Raw genomic sequence first — 13,884 nt, forward strand, 5'->3', positions numbered from 1 at the left:
CGAGCAGGGGCTTGGCGGTGTGGCCAGCGCGGGCTTATCTCCGTGCCGTGAGGACAAGGCTAGAAGCCTGGGCGGCCGCGGTGGATCCTCGTGGCGAGGCGGGGAGGGCGCCGGGCCTCACTGGCCGGCTCGGACCAGGGCTGCGCAGGGCAGAGCAAGGGAGAGGCCGCGCGGCCGCCGTAACGTCGGAGACGACGCCCGGCAGGCGCCAGCAAACGCAGAAGGCCTGCGAGGGCGAGCCAGGGAGGGCGCGACGCGACAACGACCACGTGCCCCGCCCGCCCAGCCGCGCGGCCTGCCGGGAGACGCAGTCCAAACCTTTCGGGAGCCGGAGTCGGGGTCCCAGAGAGCCTCGCGGCGCGCATGCGAGCCCCGCCCCCTCCTGCGCGGCCTGCCGGGACTTGTAGTCCAACGCCAGCAGGCTTCCGGGCCCGGAGTGGGCGGTGGGACTCGGGGTCCCAGAGAGCCGTGCGCGGGCCGCGACGCCGAGCACCGCCCTCGCCGTCGCCTCCGGGCTTTCTCCGGTCGCTGCCGCCACCACCGTTGCTTCGCGGGCTGGGAGGCCCGGGGTCCCCGGGCGGACAGAAGCTGTGGGTGGGAGCCTTCGCGGGCGCTGCAGAGCGGGCCGGGGGAGGCCGGGATGGAGCCCCGTGGAGGTGGGCGCGCTGCCGGGCGGGTTGCTTGCGGCGATTGGGGAGGGGGTAGAGGGAGGGGCCCGGGGCGGGGCTCTGTGGCGGGGACACCCGGGCGGGGGCACCGGGAGGAAGCTGCCTCGGAAGAGGTGGGGGCGGGGACGGGAGGGGCGGCGAGCCCCCGGGAGCCTGGGCGTTAGGCCCGGGCGTGGCGGGGCCCCGGCGGCCTGGGGGTCTCCTGGGCCCCCCCCTCCATGGAGCCCGCAGTCCCGGAGCTCGGTCTCAGATGACTGAACTGGGCACCGAGCGCTCCTGCTGTCCCTCGCAGTGGACTGACGCCGCAGGGGCTAGCTAGCCGGCTCCGCGCCTCTCCGCGGGATCCAGACGCCTCCTGGGGCTGCCGGCGGAGGGTCTGAGGCGGCGCGGCCATGGCTCACCTCCGGGGATTTGCCAACCAGGTGAGGAGGGTGCAGGTCAGGGACACTAGCGGTCTCTCACCGAGGGGCGCCAGAGTCTCCTGGGGGTTCAGAGAGGAGCGCGCGTCGTGCGACCAGCGGAGCCGTCCCGAGGTGGGCGCAGGGCGGCCCCGGGGCTCTGCCGTGTGCCTGTGGCGTTTTGCGTGGCAGAAGCTCGCAGGCCTCTAGAAACCGAGCCCCTGGTGGCTCCGCCTGTGCGAGGGCGGTGGAGGTGCGTGAAGAGACACCGGCCCAGGGACAGGGCGCTGCCCCCAGCGCGGGGCGGGAACCTCATGTGAGCATCTGAAGGCAGTGGAAGGTCAGGGGCCACACTGCGGCCTCAGCCTCGGCCACGGGTCATTCTGGCCGTGTTGGGCTGGGCAGGGGCTGTAGGGGAGACCCTGACGGGCGCCGAGGGGCTGAGATTGTGGAGAAGCAGATCTGAGTGGCCGGTGTGCAGGGAAAGCAGAGAACACGTGTGTGCTTTGGCCCAGGGGAGGGTGAAAAGGCTGCTCTGTGCAGAACCGGTTGCCCGAACATGAGACCCATCTTTCTTCTTTAAAGAAGTCGTTTCCACTATGGAGCCACCTTTAAGTGTCTGGTGGAACAGCCTCGGAGGGAACCACTACAGCGAGCCCTTAGTGGTGCCAAAGGGCATGCCAGGGAAGGAGGGTGGGGACAGCCAACCTGGAGCCTGGGGACTTGCATTCTCTACCCCTCCCCACTTTTTTGACTCCGGCCGCTGGGTTTTCTTATATCTTAGGTGTTCGGTTTTGCTCTTCTTGATGCCTTGGTTCTGCCTAAGGTGTTGGAATCGCCGCTAAAATGTGTGGCCCTCGTTGTTCACTCCTATGTGCTGAATCCTTGAGAGTTGGGCGTGCAGTGGAACAGGAAGGGCGTCTGTTCGCATAGGGGCAGGAACTGGAGTCAGGGCTGCTTTGGAGGAAACCGGACCAGCCTAGAGACCCGGAACACCATGTGTAGCTGTTGGGCCAGGCAGCCTGGACCTGCGTGGTCACAGATGGGCCTGGGGCTTGCTGACTGATGCCGAATTAAGCTAACAGACTTCTGATTTGCTTTTGGCATTCTGTATCTGGTAACTTACATGACTAAGGTGCTGGGAGAAGAATCTGCCACCAGTTTATTTTATTTTTATTTTGTTTAGACAGAGTTTCGCTTTTGTTGCCCAGGCTGGAGTGCAATGGTGCCATCTCCGCTCACTGCACCCTCTGCCTCCCAAGTACAAGCGATTCTTCTGTCTCGGCCTCCCAAGTAGCTCGGATTACAGGCATGCGCCACCATGCCCAGCTAGTTTTGTATTTTTAGTAGAGACGGAGTTTCACCATGTTGGTCAGGCAGGTCTCAAACTCCTGACCTCAGGTGATCTGCTTGCCCTGGCCTCCCAAAGTGCTGGGATTACAGGCGTGAGCCACCGCGCTTGGCCAGTTTATTTTTAAGAACTGCAGAAATAACTCCTTTGGGTCACGGGATGAGAAATTGGAGCTCCGGGGTGCCTCGTAACTCTGTGCTGTTGGTTCTTGGTGCGATCAGACCCAGGGAAGGGAGTGCGGGCACACTGGAGAAGGGATTCCAAAGGTAGGAAGCTCCTTTTGTCCTTTTAGGGTTCCCTTTGTCCCAGCCTGGATGATGAGAGACTTCATATAGTGGCAGAAAACCTGAGGGGCTGTGGTTTTCTCCTGAGATGGTTGCCAAGGTGTCCTGTGGACCTGTGGGGCAGCCCCTTTGTGGGAGAGTGGGGTGCATTCCCCCCATAGCCTGTGCTCCTGCCTTAGGCTTTTCCCCTCTACCTGGCCAGTTCCTGCCTGGCCTTGGAGGGCCCGAATGGCTGTGGGGTGCCAGAGCACTGTATCGTCACTCAGCTGCTGCCTGTCAGGTGGCAGCTGGGGACATCTCAGCTATGTGTGCTGGGTCATTCCCCTTGTGTTGTGGGGCAACACTGACAGCAGACACATTGGCAAGTGGAGGCCCCAGCCTGGCAGCCCCAGGGCTAATGTGGAGAACAGGTGTCCACCGCCAGAGTCAGCTGAGTGGCCTGAGTGGTCATCCAGGCCACAGCTGCTGCTGCATCCAAAAGAGGATTCGCGGCCTCCAGGCCAGGGGCCCACTTACCCTTTCTCTTCCAGGTGGGGGTGGGGATGGCTTGCCTTGGCTTGGCCTGCGATGTCATTGTAGGGCCAGGATCACAGCCAAGGGGGTTCCTGTCACACAGTTTCTGCTTGGGCTGATGAGCCCTGGCTCTGGCTTAGGGGTCCACTGTGCTCCCCTGCTCTGAAGCAGTAGAGGTCTGAGTGCCCACCCAGCGGTTTCCCTTCCGGGGCTGCTGTGATGGAGCAGATTGAGCTCCAGGCCCTGTGTGGAGAGCAGCATGGCCTCAGCAGGGAGCAGGAAGTAGAGCAGAGCAGGAGGACGCGTCATCCATAGAGGCCTGAAGAGTGGGAAAGGGATCTCTGGGAGTCGGAGGGCTGGTGGTGCTGGGTAATGCTGCCAGGCCATGGCCCTGCTTTCGCCAGGCCGTCTCTTAGGCCACCTTAGACAGGAGTAGATGGGAGGACACAAGCTCAGGGCACCAACCAGACCTCCTGGAATCCCCAGGACTCCCTTGGGGTCTTTCCAGGTGCTTGGGCAGGGTTGGGTTGAGGCTGAGGCCAGGCCTACAGGCTAATGGCTTTGGTGGAGTAGCGTCCCGGGGCCCTGAGTAAGCGTTGATGGGCTGAGCAAACAGGGAGGATTTGACAAGGTGGCGATGGGCCTGCTGGAAGAGGAGCAGGCAGAAGAGGGGCTGCTTCTGCGGATCACCTGAGGTCAGGAGTTCGAGACCAGCCTGGCCAACATGATGAAACCCTGTCTCTACAAAAATACACACACAAAAAAATAATAATGGGGCATGATGGCGGGTGCCTGTAAGCCCAGCTACTCGGGAGGCTGAGGTGGAAGAATCACTTTAACCTGGGAGGCGGAGGTTGCAGTGAGCCGAGATCACGCCACTGCACTCCAGCCTGGGCAGCAGAGCGAGACTCTATCTCAAAAAAAAAAAAAAAAAGAAGAAGACGGGCTGCTTCTTAACCTTGTCCTGCACCTGGCATCCAGGACTGGGCTAGGAATGGGTGGTTCTCCACCAGAAATGGAGCAAACAGGAAGGAGGAAACGGAGATGATGCTCTCTATGGCAGGCGGGTGATATTTTAACACTGACTGCTTACTTATGACAGCCTGGGGGCTGATGAGCTTATGCTTTGACATGCACCTGTGGTCCCAGCTACTCAGAAGGCTGAGGAGACCAGCCTGGGCACACAGCGAGACCCTCCATCTCAAAAAAAGAAAAGATCGCATGTTCTGGGTTGACTTTCCTTTCAGATAGGGGCTGGTTCTGACCTCATCTGTGCCACCCACCCCCAACCTGGAGACAGCTGCGCACCTGTGACTTGTCAGCTTTGAATTTTTCCTGGCTTCTCTTTAGAACACATGGTCAGCAGCAGTGGTGGGGCTGGGGGCAGACACAGCTCACCTTGGCCAGCACGACCGGAGTGACCCCAGGCAGTACTCAGCTCTCTCTATTCTGCCGAGTTTCTTGACCTTGGCTTTGGGGACTCCTGGTAGCAGGTGGGCTCAAGGCACCCCCTGCCGTTTCCTCCATGGGTACTGGCTGCTGTACTGATGGGAGAATGAGAAAGGTCACTTTTGACTCGACCAGCTGTCTCAACTGGCCAGACCTTTGGGCTAAGCAAGGGTCTGTGTGTACACCGCAGCTGGCCTGCTCTAGCTGCTGCATGGAGGCCACCTGCACACCCCCATGCTCTGACAAGCCAGCCTTGCAGGGAAAGGTTAGGTGGCCTCTGGCCCTCCCCTAACTGCCTTTCCTTCCCCAGAGTTCCTGTCACCTCGGGGTCTGGCGCTCAAAAAGGGATGTGCAGCAGCAAGTTTCAAGGTGTGGGCCTGTGTGCCGCCCCTTCCACCCTCCTGGTTAGAAACCCTGGGAGGTCAGCTAATTGGCAGTTTCACACGGAAATGTTGCCTCAGGCTGGTGCAATGTCCAGTTGGCTTCAACCAGCTCCTCTGCTGGGCTTAGGCCTGGGGTGGACCCAGCACACAAGTGTCCAGGGGGTGAGTGTGAGGGCTGTGTGTGGTGTACCCCATCCTTCTTGGAGGGCACGGTCTCCCCAGGCCCAGGAACGTGGAGGGCACCCCCGCCCACGGACCTGTCCTGTCTTCAGTGTTTTTGTGGCATAATTAGTCGTTTTGCCTTTTTTTTTTTTTTTGAGACAGAGTCTTGCTCTGTCACCCAGGCTAGAGTGCAGTGGCACGATCTCCACCTCCTGGGTTCATGCCATTCTCCTGCCTCAGCCTCCCGAGTAGCTGGTGCTGCAGGTGCCCACCACCACGCCCGGCTAATTTTTTGTATTTTTTAGGAGAGACGGGGTTTCATCGTGTTAGCCAGGATGGTCTCCATCTCCTGACCGCGTGATCTGCCCGCCTCGGCCTCCCAAAGTGTTGGGATTACAGGTGTGAGCCACCGCGCCCGGCCCGTTTTGCCTTTTTATGCTCTGCCACACTAAATTGGCATCAAGACCCTTGATGTTGTTGGGGGAGGGGCTGTGCGTGGTGGCTCACGCCTGTAATCCCAGCACTTTGGGAGGCTGAGGTGGGCAGATCACCTGAAGTCAGTTCAAGACCAGCCTGGCCAACATGGTGAAACCTTACCTCTACTAAAAATACAAAAAATTAACTGGGGGTGGTGGTGCATGCCTGTAATTCCAGCTACTCGGGAGGCTGAAGCAGAAGAATCGCTTGAACTCAGGAGGCAGAGGTTGCAGTGAGCCAAGATTGCGCCACTACACTCCAGCCTGGGTGACAGAGCGAGCAGCCATCTCAAAAAAATTTTAAAAAGGGTCGAGGCTTGAGTACACACCTCTGCTGGCTTTCCCTGGACTCTGGGCCTGGGCCACAGACCAGGCACCTTCCACACCAGTGGCTCCGAAGCTTTCAGGCATTGCTTCTTTAAATCTGAGGACTGTGTGAGGCAGCTTTCTGCACCAAGAAAGCATCAGTTTCTAACTCCGCGCTAGTGTAGCTGTCAGGAGGACTTAACGTAGGGGTGAGGGAAGCCCTTTCTAAATATGTGACTTTCAGGAGTGAAGGAGAACTTGGTTAACACATACTGAGGTTTTTTGTTTTTGATGAGTTTTTTTCTTTTTTAAAAATTTTTTTTTATTTTTTTGAGACATAGTTTCGCTCTTGTTGCCCAGGCTGGAGTGCGATGGTGCGATCTTGGCTCACTGCAGCCTCCGCCTCCCTGGTTCAAGTGATTCTTCTGTCTTGGACTCTCAAGTAGCTCGGATCACAGGCATGCGCAACCACGCCCGGCTAATTTTTTTTGTATTTAGTAGAGATGGGGTTTTACCATGTTAGTCAGGCTGGTTGCGAACTACTGACTTCAGGTGATCCACCTGCCTTGGCCTCCCAGAGTACTGGGATTTCAGGTGTGCAGTACCAAGCCTGGCCTGATGAGTTTATTTTTTAGTAGTTTCAAATTTATAGCAAATTAAGAGCGAGCTCCCAAATCCCCCCCTCACCCCCAGGGGCCATTAACCTATTAACATCTCTCATGGGGCTGGCATGTTGTTAGGGTTAGATGAGGCAACCTTCATGCCGTGTCATCACCTAAGGCTCCTGTTTCCAGCAGGGTTCATTGAGTTGGCTTGGCCTCTTTATACTTTCTGGGGACTTTTTCCCTTGCATGGAAAGTTCAGTTTAGGCTTTTTTTTTTTAATGGAGTTTGGTTCTTGTTGCCCAGGTTGGAGTGCAATGGTGTGGTCTTGGCTCACTGCAACCTCCGCCTCCCGGGTTCAAGCAATTCTCCTGCCTCAGCCTCCCAAGTAGCTGGGATTACAGGCATGAGCCACCACGCCCAGCTAATTTTTTTGTATTTTTATTAGAGATGGGGTTTCACCATGCTGGCCAGGCTGGTCTCGAACTCCTGACCTCAAGTGATCCACCTGCCTCAGCATCCCAAAGTGCTGGAATTACAGGCGTGAGCCACCGCGCCTGGCCAAGTTTAGTTTTTGAACACAAAGGGATAAAGGAAGAAACCAGAGAAGAATTGAGGTGCGCTCCCTCGGACTCCCTCTTCCCTACAGGTCCCTTCCTCCCCAGCAGGGCAGCCTCTGCCTGTCCCCCGCCTCTCGTGACCGGCGTTGTCTGCCCTCTGTCCCCCCCGGCCCTACAGCACTCTCGAGTGGACCCTGAAGAGCTGTTCACCAAGCTCGACCGCATTGGCAAGGGCTCATTTGGGGAGGTCTACAAGGGCATCGATAACCACACGAAGGAGGTGGTGGCCATCAAGATCATTGACCTGGAAGAGGCTGAGGATGAGATCGAGGACATCCAGCAGGAGATCACCGTCCTCAGCCAGTGCGACAGCCCCTACATCACCCGCTACTTTGGCTCCTACCTAAAGGTGCCTGTTGGGGGGAGGTGGGGACCCTGCTGGTGCTGTGCCTGGCCCCCTTCCATGTCAGAGGGACTGAGTGACATGCCAGAGGGTGCAAGGTGGCCTTGACAGTTCAGTGCATGCCCTCTAGGAAATTGCCCTGGGCAGGCAGGGTGTGAGCAGGGTCCACGAGGGTCAGTTGGCTCTAAATGGCCACTGGGACCCACTTGCCTGCCTGTGGTAAGGCAGTGAGGGCGCTGCTAGGAGCACTCTGGGGGGCCCCTGCTGGCAGTGGTGAGTGGGCCTGTGAGGAGCAGGTGGCTGGTGGTGCCAGGATCTGGGGTGTAGGGAACGCTGTGGCCATCCTGCCCAGGAGGATGATGGGTGTGTTGAGTCACGTGCTTGCCAGCCATGCCCTCTTCCCAGCCTTGTAGGACTGGATCAGCAGCCTGGTTTTTGATGGGGTCTTGGTGAAGTGGACTCAGCCGCTGCTCTGTGTACTCAGTCCGTCCTCTGAGCACCTGTAGCGGTGGTGTGGCAGGAGGGGAGATGGGCAAGGCCGAGAGAGCCCTTTCCTGCTCAGGGTTCTTGGCAGGGATGGGACCAGTGGGGCCTGGGCCCTGGCTGACTCTGGCCTGTGACTCCCACCCTGGAGCATGCCCTTCCTCCTGCTGCCAAACGCTGATGGGTTTGTCTCCGGTCCCAGAGCACCAAGCTGTGGATCATCATGGAGTACCTGGGTGGCGGCTCAGCACTGGACTTGGTGAGCCATAGGCCATGGCAGTGGGGGGTCTGCAGTGTCCGAGTCCCCTGCCCCTCAGACTCATGGGCTCCAGGGGCCACCTCTTGTCTGGTGTCATGGCACGTTAGGTGTTAATTAGGAATCGTCTAAAGCAAAAATGAACTGCCATCCGCACGTCTGCCCAGTTGGTGCTGAAAGGGGTCCTGGCCTGTGGGAGTAGAGGGGGCAGGCCTGCTGGGAGATGGCTGGAAGCCTCTTTTTCTGTTACATGACAGTAAGGTGAGGCTGGTTTATATGCTTTAGAAAGAGCCTCCACCACCCCACTCCCATCTGAAACTTAGTTCTGTTTGAGAAGTAAAGGAACATGAAGCCTCCAGCTATCTGCAGGGACAGCCCTCCCCTGTCAGCGAGGCGGCGAACTCAGGCATTGGGCCTGGGACAGGAGCTGAGGCCCTGCTGTCCCACCTTCCTCTCCAGCTTAAACCAGGTCCCCTGGAGGAGACGTACATTGCCACGATCCTGCGGGAGATTCTGAAGGGCCTGGATTATCTGCACTCCGAACGCAAGATCCACCGAGACATCAAAGGTCCTGCTGGGGGTGGATGTGGCTCTCGACCCCACTGACCTTAGAGAGGCCGGGGCCTGTGAGGGGCAAGTGGCTAATGGTGCCCAGGGTCTGGAGTATAGAGAACCCTGTGGCCACCCTGAAACTGAGCAGTCCTGTCTCGCTTCATTTCCAGAAGATACTGCTTGTAACAGTTTCCTTGTACGCGAGGAAACCAGCTGTGGACCGAGCGTAGGAAAGGGCCACACTTAGCTGGAGTTGTTGGTTCCCTGTGGCTCACGGCACAACAGCAAGTGTAGAATTGAGTAGCCCCAGCATGTGGTCTGGCCCTGCTCAGAGCAGATGCGAGGCTGGGCCAGCCCACGGGGAGGGACTTGCCACCGACACTGAGCCATCTCTGTCATGTAGGGACGATTCTGGTGGAGCAAGGGGCTTCCTGGCAGGCCCGTGTTGGCCACACCCTTGGTCAGGGTCACCTCTGCGGTAGCCCCCAGTGGATGAAGTCGCTTGTTGTTGGGATTTGTTGTAAAAGCCAAATGCAGGAGGAGCCCTGGAGCTCGGAGTGGAGCCCTTGGGCTCCTGCTGGCAGTGCCCCTGTGGCCCTAGGTGGCCCTGGGTTTGAGAGTGGCAAGGAGGGCTGAGGTCCTGAGGACAGCCCTGCTGTGCCCTAGGAGGCCAGGTGGATGGTACCCTGGCCCTTCTCAGGGGGCCCTGGGTGGAGCCACGTGGAGCCTGGGATGACGCCTGCCTGTCCTGTGTCGAGCAGCTGCCAACGTGCTACTCTCGGAGCAGGGGGATGTGAAGCTGGCGGACTTTGGGGTAGCAGGGCAGCTCACAGACACGCAGATCAAGAGGAACACATTCGTGGGCACCCCCTTCTGGATGGCGCCTGAGGTCATCAAGCAGTCGGCCTACGACTTCAAGGTGGGTGCAGCAGGCGGGCGGGGGGATGCGGGCACCACGCCTGGCTCGGGTGCTCAGGGCAGTGACAGTCCTTGTGTTCTGTCCAGGCTGACATCTGGTCTCTGGGGATCACAGCCATTGAGCTGGCCAAGGGGGAGCCTCCGAACTCTGACCTCCACCCCATGCGCGTCCTGTTCCTGATTCCCAAGAACAGCCCACCCACGCTAGAGGGCCAGCACAGCAAGCCCTTCAAGGAGTTCGTGGAGGCCTGCCTCAACAAGGACCCCCGCTTCGTAAGGCCCGCCTCTGGCCCGGCCCCTTCTAGATGGGATATGGAGGGAGGGCATTCGCTTGGGGTGGGCAGCACAGCCCGGAGGCCTAGGCCCACCAGCCTTGTAGCTGTGAGGACCCGCCCCGGTCCAGGCTGCTTCACGTTTGCTTCCCTGAGGCAGAGCTTGGCTGGGCCCAGTGACTAGTGTTCCCCGGACCCCCTGCAGCGGCCCACAGCCAAGGAGCTCCTGAAGCACAAGTTCATCACACGCTACACCAAGAAGACCTCCTTCCTCACGGAGCTCATCGACCGCTACAAGCGCTGGAAGTCAGAGGGGCATGGCGAGGAGTCCAGCTCTGAGGACTCTGACATGTAGGGACCTGGTTTATCCTCATGGTGACCCTAGGTGCTGTGACGTGGGTGGTCCCCACTCCAGAAGCAGGGGCGTGGGCCCTGGGGGTGAGGGTGACCAGATATAGTGTTGGGCAGGGACCCCCTCAACGCTGCAGGACAGGGCCTGCTGAGGCATCAGCTGGACCCCGTGGCCTGGCAGAGCCCCGTCCGGTACGTCGGGTTTCCCTTGGCTGTGAGGTGTGCCCTGAGGCCCTCATGCCTCCTGGCCGTCTTCCCACTGGCCCTGGCAACTCCTCATCCTCTTCAGTGACGGCGAGGCGGAGGACGGGGAGCAGGGCCCCATCTGGACGTTCCCCCCTACCATCCGGCCGAGTCCACACAGCAAGCTTCACAAGGGGACGGCCCTGCACGGCTCACAGAAGGTCTGTTCCTGGCCTGGCCTTTGCCCTCTGTGCACCCCTGGGGCCGTGGGGTGGGCTGGGTGTGGGACCCAGCTTTGTCCACCCAGTGTCTGGAGCTTGGGAAAGGCAGGGGTGGTCTGAAGCCCACTGTGGCACTGGGCCTGGTGTGGAGACCCCGAGCCCCAGCACGTGCCGGGAAGATGGCCTGTTCGGAGCCAAGTTTGTGAGGAGAGGGTGGGAGTCGCAGGCCCCCAGAGTCAGGCCCTCTGGGTGGCTTGATGGTTTTCGGGCCGGCCCTGGATGTGTGCCCCGACAGGCTGCTCCCAGCCTCTGTCTCTTCAAGGCTAGAGCCTGGGCAGGGATGGGAGTGCCCTGCCTGTCGCCTGCAGTGCCCTGCTCACCCTGGGCCTCCACTTCCTTTGCAGCCTGCGGAGCCTGTCAAGAGGCAGCCGAGATCCCAGTGCCTGTCCACGCTGGTCCGGCCCGTCTTCGGAGAGGTGAGGTTGGGGCTGGGGCTGGGCCTGGAGTCCCGCCAGGGACGAGGCTGGGACACTGTTCCACGGAGATGTCTCCCTCACAGCACCGTGGGGCGGTTTCAGCTTCCAGCTTTCCTGCAGCTGATTATGGGCTGCGTTTTCTGAGTGGAAGGAGCAGAATCTGCTACAATGACTCCTTTTGTACTCCCAGACCTGCCAAGGTTCTCTGGGTTCCTAGGGTGACTTTTTTTTTCTTCAGGTGCAAACACAGATGACCCTTCTATAGAGAAAGCAGAGAAGGTTTAGTCGGGGGTCCATCCCAGGGCAGGTGCCGCCCTGGTTAGTCACGTGACCCTGCATCAGCGTCACCTGCTGATGGGCAGTCAGCACCATCCTCAGAAATGTGATGCAGCCAGGACCTCTGTGCCCAGGGCGTGGCCAGTGGGCTTGGGCCCAGGTGTGCCCTCCAGGAGCCCCACCTGGAGCCTGGGGAGGGAGGATGGAGGATGTGGGTGAGAGGTGGTGACAGCAGAGCCTGCCTGAGGATGGCAAAGGGTGGAGCACAGTCGAGGGACATTGGCTCCAGCCCATGTGGAGGCCCCAGCGGGAAGCAGCCACTCAGGCCCAGGTCCTGGGCAGCCTGCTGATCTAGCCACAGCCCCCGGAGGGTGGGTGATACCCGGTCAGGTGGCTGGAGGTGACAGGAGGCTCAGATGCTGGTGTCCTGATGGAGGTCAGATCTGGGCCTGGTTGTGCTTTGGGAGTTTCTGGGCGTCGTGTTTTTGGGTCTGATTAGACCCATTCAATGGCTTCCATGACCCTCAGCTGGGAGGAAGCCATCTGGTCCCCTCCTGAGAACCGAGGTCCGAGATTCCCTGGAGTGTAGAGGGAGGGTAGGGGCTGTGGGAAAGGACCACTAGGGTCCCCATTGGCAGGGCAGGGGCAGAGGCTTCCTTGGGCCACCTCACTTCCCGGCTTGCTGAAGGGCTCTCGGGTGTGGGTCCTAGGCGAAGGCCCTGAAGGCCTCCAGCATGAGTCTGGCTGAGCAAAGGAGCGGGTTCCCTGAAGGCCTGTCCTCGGGTCCAGGGTCAGGCGTGGTGGTCTTTTCACAGCTCAAAGAGAAGCACAAGCAGAGTGGCGGGAGCGTGGGTGCGCTGGAGGAGCTGGAGAACGCCTTCAGCCTGGCCGAGGAGTCCTGCCCCGGCATCTCAGACAAGCTGATGGTGCACCTGGTGGAGCGAGTGCAGAGGTGAGGGCAGCTGTGCCATAGGGTCGGGGAGAGCACCCCCACCAAGAAGCTGGACGTGGGGTGAGGTCCAGTGCTCACTCGTGGGTGTAGCTGCATTTGGCACTACATGTGTTCGCTTCACTCTGGGGAGGGGCAGCGTGGCATCCTCTTCCTTGTTTGGACCCAGCTCACAGGGCCATGGAGACTTTGGGGCTGGAGAGAGTGGGCAGGGCCTTTCCAGTGTAAGTGTCTGAGGCAGCGTCTCAGGGTCCCGGCCTCAGTGGCCACATGGCTGTCCTCAGCTGGCCTCTGCCCTCCACCTGGTGGCTCCCGGGAGCTACTCTGACACGCTGGTGGCAAAATGTCAGAGCTGCCCCTGTGCTGACTCGAGTCCTTAGCAAAGAGACAGGGCAGGACAGATGCTGGGCCCTCCACCGCTCAACGGACTTAGGGTCCAACCACCATGCCGCCGGCAGATGTGCCAAGTCCTGGTCCACACACAGGGACCCCTTCCTGGCACCCCTGGGCAGCAGCTCTGGGGGTGGGGTCTGGGCCAGTCAGTGCTGCTGCTGAGACCCTGTGCATTGGGGACACCTTCAGACCCACATGGTGCAGTGGCTTGTCAGGGCTGTCACCGCAGACTGCACACCCAAGAGGCCGTCAGGAGCCTGGGCACAGAGGTGCACGCACACAGCAGTGGGCTCTTCTCTCTGCAGGTTTTCACACAACAGAAACCACCTGACATCCACCCGCTGAAGTGTGCTGCTGTTCAGATAGGGGACAGAAGGTCCTTTGTTTTTGTTCTGAGCTCCATAAGAACTGTGCTGACTTGGAAGGTGCCCTGTGCTGTGTCGTGCCTGCGGGGACACATCAGATCCTGTGGGCCTCACATGCCAGGTCACCAGGTCACCGTCTCCTTCCACCCCTGCAGTGTGCTGTTCTGCACATCGGGGATGCTGTTCTATATGCCCACTGCCCTCCTCCCTCTCCTGGCCCAGCAGTAGAGCTCACGGGGGCTCCAGCAGCTGGTGTGGCCCTCATGAGCTACGCCTGGGTCTTCTGCAGACTCACACAGCCCTATGGCCGCTCAGACCAAGACGCAGAGCAACTATCAGGGCAGCTCTGCCTCCTCTTCCCATGAGGTGGGGAGAGGCAACAGGGCAGCCCCCAGAGAAGTGTCCTGGCCGCTGTCCTCCCAGGGCCCATGATGGCCATAGATTTGCCTTGTGGTGGTGTTGGATCAGGTACTGTGTCTGCTCATAAGTACTTGTGTCATCCAGAATGTTTTGTTTTTTAAGAATATTGAATTTACTTGTTTCCTGAAATATTCTGAGGTTAATATGTTAGTTTTCATAGAACACTGAGAGGCCCCTGCCACTTTCAATAAAGACCTGACTTGGAGACATGCAG

General features: G+C 59.6%; 1 protein-coding gene across 6 annotated transcripts; it reads left to right on the top strand.

Moving 5' to 3' along the window:
• The first annotated feature begins 494 nt into the window (after positions 1 to 494).
• On the top strand, positions 495 to 13,877 carry STK25 (serine/threonine kinase 25). Of its 6 annotated transcripts, XM_032761304.2 has the most exons (12): positions 1,014 to 1,090; positions 4,974 to 5,032; positions 7,331 to 7,561; positions 8,241 to 8,297; positions 8,754 to 8,862; positions 9,608 to 9,765; positions 9,852 to 10,037; positions 10,242 to 10,387; positions 10,677 to 10,791; positions 11,196 to 11,267; positions 12,359 to 12,495; positions 13,191 to 13,877. In XM_032761304.2, the coding sequence occupies exons 4-12, from the start codon at positions 8,262 to 8,264 to the stop codon at positions 13,228 to 13,230; spliced, it is 999 nt and encodes a 332-aa protein (XP_032617195.1). In that variant the 5' UTR covers positions 1,014 to 1,090; positions 4,974 to 5,032; positions 7,331 to 7,561; positions 8,241 to 8,261; the 3' UTR covers positions 13,231 to 13,877. The 6 variants fall into 6 exon arrangements, with proteins under 6 accessions (XP_058292420.1, XP_058292411.1, XP_032617195.1 ...); XM_058436437.1 differs by lacking the exons at positions 1,014 to 1,090; positions 4,974 to 5,032 and adding an exon at positions 495 to 656; XM_058436428.1 differs by lacking the exon at positions 4,974 to 5,032 and having other exon boundaries at positions 753 to 1,090.
• Positions 13,878 to 13,884: the final 7 nt, after the last annotated feature.

This window comes from Hylobates moloch, unplaced genomic scaffold, assembly GCF_009828535.3.
Source record: "Hylobates moloch isolate HMO894 unplaced genomic scaffold, HMol_V3 SCAFFOLD_1, whole genome shotgun sequence".
NCBI classification, from domain to species: domain Eukaryota; kingdom Metazoa; phylum Chordata; class Mammalia; order Primates; family Hylobatidae; genus Hylobates; species Hylobates moloch.

Coding starts and splice junctions, on each gene's coding strand:
- STK25 (XM_032761276.2), top strand. CDS start 5,113: ATGTTGCCTCAGGCTGGTGCAATGTCCAGTTGGCTTCAACCAGCTCCT. Junction 8,298..8,753: donor GCGGCTCAGCACTGGACTTG/GTGAGCCATAGG, acceptor CTTCCTCTCCAG/CTTAAACCAGGTCCCCTGGA. Junction 11,268..12,358: donor TCCGGCCCGTCTTCGGAGAG/GTGAGGTTGGGG, acceptor GTCTTTTCACAG/CTCAAAGAGAAGCACAAGCA.